The sequence below is a fragment of the Limulus polyphemus genome, unplaced genomic scaffold, assembly GCF_000517525.1.
Source record: "Limulus polyphemus unplaced genomic scaffold, Limulus_polyphemus-2.1.2 Scaffold5034, whole genome shotgun sequence".
NCBI classification, from domain to species: domain Eukaryota; kingdom Metazoa; phylum Arthropoda; class Merostomata; order Xiphosura; family Limulidae; genus Limulus; species Limulus polyphemus.
The window spans coordinates 20,873-27,621 of record NW_013670644.1 but is presented as its reverse complement, the minus strand read 5'-3'; the positions used below and the strand labels follow the sequence as shown (position 1 = coordinate 27,621).

Here is a 6,749-nt window from a genome sequence, read left to right as displayed (position 1 = left end):
ATGTAAACTACATAATAGTTTGGTACTGTGTTTTAGTGGATCATGTAATGTACATAATAGTTTGGTACTGCTGTTTCAGTGGATCATGTAAAGTACATAATAGTTTGGTACTGCTGTTTTAGTGGATTATGTAATGTACATAATAGTTTGACACTGCTGTTTTAGTGGATCATGTAAAGTACATAATAGTTTGACTGCTGTTTTAGTGGATCATGTAATGTACATAATAGTTTGACACTGCTGTTTTAGTGGATCATGTAAACTACATAATAGTTTGACACTGCTGTTTTAGTGGATCATGTAAAGTGTATGATATTGGGTATTTCAAAATTATGAAGAGACTGTATTGTGTCATAGAAATGGTTAATACTTGGTGTTTAGATCCTGAAAATTCCTTTACAACACTATCTTTCTCTAGCCCCCCCAGTGGCACAGCGGTATGTCTGCAGACTTACAACGCTAGAAACTGGGTTTTGATACCCGTGGTGGGCAGAGCACAGATAGCCCATTGTGTAGCTTTGTGCTTAATTACAAACAAACAAACACTTTCTCTAAATTAAATAACGATTATTATACTGCATTGAATAGGTGTTATTAAAACTGATTATTTACCAGTTGAGAAAAGAAAAAGCCAAAGATACTATCTGCTTTTGAGTGTATATGTACTGAATTTTTACAGAAATATTAAATACCTAAAGTCTAAAGAAGATGGCCACCTTGAAAAAAATTGCTATTATCCTCATACTCATAAAAGTTATCATTTTGGATTACTGCAGGCTTCCTTATAATGCCTTGTGAGAAAAGCCCATTTAACTATAGCTGCTTTGTCCTCGTCTTCCCCCGCTAGTAGCACAGTAGTAAGCTTGAGGACTTATAATGCTAAAAATTAAGAGTTTTATATGCATGACTCCTACAGCACAGACTGACTATTATGTAGCTTTGTGCTTAGTAGCAGAGAAATCATTGGTCCTTAGCAGAAAAACATTTAAAATCTGTAGTAGAAAATATCATTCAACATGTATTTAATCATTATTCTGAGAACATCACTGAATTTAGCAGAGAATTTTGCTTTAAGAAAAATTGCAATTGCAAAAATCATTTCTTGATTCTTAGAGTTCAGGCCTTTTATCTTTAAACTTAAATAGTGTGATTTGTTTGTCCTCTCTGAGAGTATGTGCAAAGAAATATATATATATTATTATATTTTTTTCCATTTAGTTGCCTGTAGTAGTGACAGAGATTGTGCGGTGAATGAAAGATGTGTCCTAGGAAAGTGTGTCGTCCAATGTGTACGAGATAGAGACTGTCCTTCTGGAGAATTCTGTGAACATAACAAATGTATAGGTAAGTTAACTGTTTATATATTTCAAAATAAACCTTCTTTTTAGTTTAGATGTTAAAAGAAAAGTGAAAATATGTTTGTTATTGCACTTAATGATTGTTCTATGTGCGTGAGTCTATTCTCAGCATTATATCAGGATATATCTTCATTGTAGATGTTCATTTGTATATATGTTTTAAGTCTGTGGGTTAACTATAATTGAGGATAATAAGTTAGTGTTTGACCCTTTAACTAAACCAATTTTTATAGGACACTTTGTATCTCTACAGACGTTTAGGAAGTAAAGTAAAACATTATCAGTTGGATTAGAGTATTGTTGAGAAACTGATACTAACGAATTACATCTCTTTCAGTTGGTTGTCGAGCTGACACGGATTGTCCATTCAATGAAGCATGCATCAATAATCAGTGTCTTAGTGAGTATAGAATAGATCAAATGAAATTATCTGGTTCTGAGTGAAGTAGCTTTTAGAGTAGATGGCGTTTAAACATGTAAATTAGAATGTTTGTGTTCTTATTATTGGTTGCTAGTAAGTACTTAAAGTAGCACAAAATATAAAAACAATGCTACAGCTCTTCAAGCTGAACATAATTATGGAATAGATTCAAACAAGTGCTAAAGTTAAATTCAAACAAGTGCTAGAGTTAATTAATGATGTGTCTGAAGTATATTAATTTGTCTTCAATCAGTTTATTGCTATAAGAGTGTATAAAACGTTTTTCTACTAGATCCATGTGGAAGTCAAACAGCATGTGGAACAAATGCCTACTGTGAGGTCAAAAACCACCAGATTGACTGTATCTGTCCACCAGAACTTTCTGGTGATCCTTTTATAGAGTGCATAAGAGGTAATCAGTATTTCAGGATTGTTATAGATTTCCAGAAGTTATTAAGATATATTTATGTTTTAGAGTATAACCCAACCTCTGAGTTAAATGTTGTTCTCCATAACTAAAACAATCTATGAATACTTTAGTATATCCCCACCAGGATACACTAATCTTACATTAAAACAGTTGAAATAATTATTTGTAAATTTATTTGTCTGCTAACTCCTCTCACAGTTTTGGAGCTAGCAGGACCATTCTTGGCAGGTGGACTTGGGGTGTCTCAGGTGGTAACCTTATCTATACGGTATAACTCCTCCCCACCACCACCACCACCACCACCAAAGGAATGTCAGAAGGGGCTAAACTACACCCAGAAGGTCACCCAGGCATTATTGGGGTCTAGTAGTAGGTTGTAAGGGCCACTGAACCCAAATCTATCATTGCATTTTGTGTTCATGGGCCTCCTTTGAGACCATGGAGAGCACCATTTTTGGAAATCTGTTCATACCCCCATTCACGAGCTAGCACATGTGGTCTTGCACTGTGATTGGATTTCCTAACAGGTGTTTTTGGGTAGCTATAGAAGTAACTGGGGACTATGGAGGAGCATCATTGTAACATTGGGCCTCTTTGAATCATAATGGGTGGACTTGGAATTCTGCAACAAAGCGTGGTTATTTTGTGCTCGTACATGAAGATCATACTTCCAAATTAAGGTAGACAAAGGTACCATAAAACAGTTGAAATAATTAAGAAGAATGTAAAATATACACACAAATTCAGATAACCAAACTTAAATAAGAAGAGACAAAATAATTAAGCAAGTGATTAGCTGGTTCGCTTATCTATGTTTAAAAGAAAAAACAAATATTTTTTGCTACTATGCTTTTGGACAATAACATATCATATTTTTGTTGTTGTTTTTTGACACTCTTCCATGAAAAAACAACATTACATGTCTCAAAGTGTTTATGTTTTAATAAATATTAATTATATAAATAAATTAAGTTTTTATAATTCTTTTGTTAAAAAAGAGTTCTTAAATGTGTAGTATAATTACTTCGTGCTATCTTTATTTCTTTTCTGATGACATGCATCTTTCTTGAAACTTGAAGTTTTTTTTGTTTTTTTTAGTGACACGAACTTGCAACGTTGATGATGAATGTGGCCTAGGAAGACACTGTGAAGTTTCAATATGTACAGGTGTGGTAATCACTTTTATAATAATATACTCTAAGAAAAATTAAACTACAGATGTAAATACTGCAGTCTAAAATAACGACTTCCTTTTGTTTACACAATAAACTAAAATAAGTTGTTGTTTTTAACTGTAATATGGTACATTACCACCGCTCACATAAAAAGCTATTCTCGTTCAGTGCTGCCCTCTATATGCAAAAATTTTTTTACACATGCCACAAGCCTTTTATCTCCTCTCCATTAGAATTAACTGATTCCAATGCATTTCTCATGCAAGTACCTACTGGAAATACATTTTCTGTATAGGAAAATTATAACTTTATGATTTTAAACAAGTGTCCAAGAATAATATTTACAGCAAAGTATCTGATTAATTTAATTTAATGAAATTTATGTAATATTTCAAAATACTTTGTTTTTTGAAAGAAATAATAGGTTGTGCTTTTATATATGTGAATGGCATTAATGATTAAATTAAAACCAAATCAAATTAAATATTTATTTTTTCACAGTTAGTTGCAGTAGCGACAATGAATGTTTTGACAATGAAAAGTGCATAGATAGGCGTTGTAGAGGTATGTATACCATTAAATCATTTTCTTTACACTTAATAAAGTTGGTAATATCAATTATTTAAAAATAATCTGTCTTTCAAGTTTTCGTTATGGAATTATTATTATAAATTACCAAAACATAAAGCATTAATTAATAAGAGCAGATAAACTTTGAACAGATGAAATATAGAATGAAAGTTAACCTTTTAGGTTTGGTTTTATAAGCTTGTGTTCCCTCTAAGTTGAATATTTCATCAGAAGTGTTCCTGATTTTTATTTTGTAGTGATTTGCACAAATGACAACAGCTGTCCTAACGGATACATTTGTGATTCTGGACGATGTATACGTGAGTGCTTTTTTATAATGTCTAAAAAACGAAGGATGTTAAGAAGAAAGTTTATTAGCACTGTTAATAATATTGGTATCCCAGTTTGTAGTATTCTAACAGAGTAGTTTTTTTCGTTTCTAAAGTTTATTAGCACTGTTAATAATATTGGTATCCCAGTTTGTAGCATTCTAACAGAGACAAGATATTTATAGTTCTATAAGCTAACTAAGTTTGAATAGTTATTGTCCAAATTGGAAGTATTTTCTCAGTTCCTTCTCTTGGGTCTCCTGATGTGACAGCAGTAAGTCTACTGATTTACAACACTAAAATCACGGGTTTGATTCCCCTCAGTGGAAACAGAAGATAGCCCAATGTGGCTTTGCTATAAAAACAATCTTTCTCTTAGACTGAAACAGAACTAACAGCTTTCACTGTTAGATCTTCAACACATAAAACCAAAAGAAATGCTACAAGTTAGCTACAATAAAGTATACATAATTCAATAAGATATTAATATTTCCTCTTTATTTATTATTAGATTGGAAGAATAAAACAATACACGTACTTTAAATACAAGTTTTGAGTTCATAGTTTTATTGATTACTGTTAGAAACGAAAACAACTACTCTGTTAGAATACTACAAACTGGGATACCAATATTATTTACAGTGCTAATAAACTTTAGAAACGAAAAGAACTACTCTGTTAGAATACTACAAACTGGGATACCAATATTATTAACAGTGCTAATAAACTTTAGAAACGAAAACAACTACTCTGTTAGAATACTACAAACTGGGATACCAATATTATTAACAGTGCTAATAAACTTTAGAAACGAAAAAAACTAATAAAATAATATAGTTTTATAAATTTGCTAGTTTTGACCTGTTATGATTCTAGGCATGATTTATTTATTGGTTCTTCATATATATTTTCAAAGCTCTATTTTTTTACTTTTGTTTTTATGTATTCTCCGTTTTTTTACTCATTACACCTGAATGTGGTCTTAATTTTTACTAAAACTAACTTGTTTCCATTTTGTTTTTGTTATTTTATTACATCTATTTATTTTTTGCATCGTTGTAGCTCGATTAAGTCTGAATTTTCACTAAAATTAGTTCCACTTGTTCTTATTATATCTTTTTTTTTTTACCTCTTTACAGCTGGATGTCGGTCAGACATAGAATGTCCTTTGACAGATGCTTGTATACACCGTCAGTGTATCAGTAAGTCATGATTATTTCTTTCTGTCAACGTTAATATGTTAGTTGTTTGTGAACAAGAAGATCTTCTATAATTACGTATCACTTAATTTAACAAACACATTAATCTACAGTTTTTTTATCGGGGATTATCCACAATTTTGTTGTAGTTGACTTTTTTATTACTTGTTTGTTTCTCTTCAGATCCTTGTGACAGTCCCACATCATGTGGTACAAATGCCCAGTGTAAACCTGTTAACCACAGACCTTATTGCACTTGCATTCCTGATTACACTGGAGACCCACGTGTGGAATGTACGAAAGGTTAGTAGGAATTGATGATAGTGCATGAAACAAACAAAGAGCTTTTATGTGTCTCGTGTGTGCTATTCTTTCCGTAATACTTCATTAATAGTATTGTTTAAAATGTTTAATATATATATTTTGTTACTGTGAGGATTATTCTGCATTGTTAGCTTATTATATTGGTTTAAGAATAACCTAAAGCTCTTAGGCTGGTTCAACCACATTGGGAACTAATGGGATTAAAACCAGTAATGTTGCAAATTAATGAATCAATGCTTTTTAGTCATCATATGTTTTTGTTTTGTGATTAAACATACTCCAAGTCAGAACAGTTTATTAAGTTAGTTATACTAATTACTAGTTTAAGTTTTATTTCTGATCTGTGTTAACAACATGTTTTCATCAGAAGTTAAACAATGTGTGAAAGCGTCGCCGACTGAAATAAAAACACTTGATAGAAAATATTTCATCATATACCACTTCAAACTAGGACAGTTTTTTACGAACTAATGTTCATTTTAAACTAAGAATAACTTTCTTGTAGTATATATATGTGTGTGTAATTTAACTAATTATCACTACGTTTCAGAAACTACATATTCTTATTCTGTAGTGCATATTCGTGTATAAAATACATTTTGATGCAAGTAATAAACAGCTTATCAAACCAAATTTATTATTTTTCTTTAATTGGATACTCAATGTTTCACATTAAAACTCCTTAAGAAGCATTCCCATAAAGCACAAATTGTAACTGTTACAGTTTGTTAAAATCATAAATAATATTCAACTTTAAACTGGTACACAATTAAAAACATTTTATTTAGGCCTATCTATGACCTTCAAAAAGTTGACGACTCTACACGTTTTGACATTACAATGTTAGGCTAGGTTAGGTTTATCGTTCAATTATTAATTCCTTCTATTCTTTAGTTTATCTATGAATTTTTAGTTGCGTTAAAATGCTTACTCACCTTCTACA

General features: G+C 31.2%; 1 protein-coding gene across 1 annotated transcript in view; it reads left to right on the top strand.

Moving 5' to 3' along the window:
• The window catches only part of LOC106472036 (fibrillin-2-like), a gene marked incomplete at its 3' end in the record, with an annotated part of 41,844 nt that overhangs the window by 14,395 nt on the left and 20,700 nt on the right, over positions 1 to 6,749 (top strand). The window contains exons 24-31 of the mRNA XM_022400642.1: positions 1,219 to 1,344; positions 1,696 to 1,758; positions 2,072 to 2,191; positions 3,308 to 3,376; positions 3,886 to 3,948; positions 4,212 to 4,274; positions 5,423 to 5,485; positions 5,666 to 5,785. Of these exons, the coding sequence (XP_022256350.1) occupies positions 1,219 to 1,344; positions 1,696 to 1,758; positions 2,072 to 2,191; positions 3,308 to 3,376; positions 3,886 to 3,948; positions 4,212 to 4,274; positions 5,423 to 5,485; positions 5,666 to 5,785 (687 nt within the window). The remainder of the gene's footprint in view (positions 1 to 1,218; positions 1,345 to 1,695; positions 1,759 to 2,071; positions 2,192 to 3,307; positions 3,377 to 3,885; positions 3,949 to 4,211; positions 4,275 to 5,422; positions 5,486 to 5,665; positions 5,786 to 6,749) is intronic.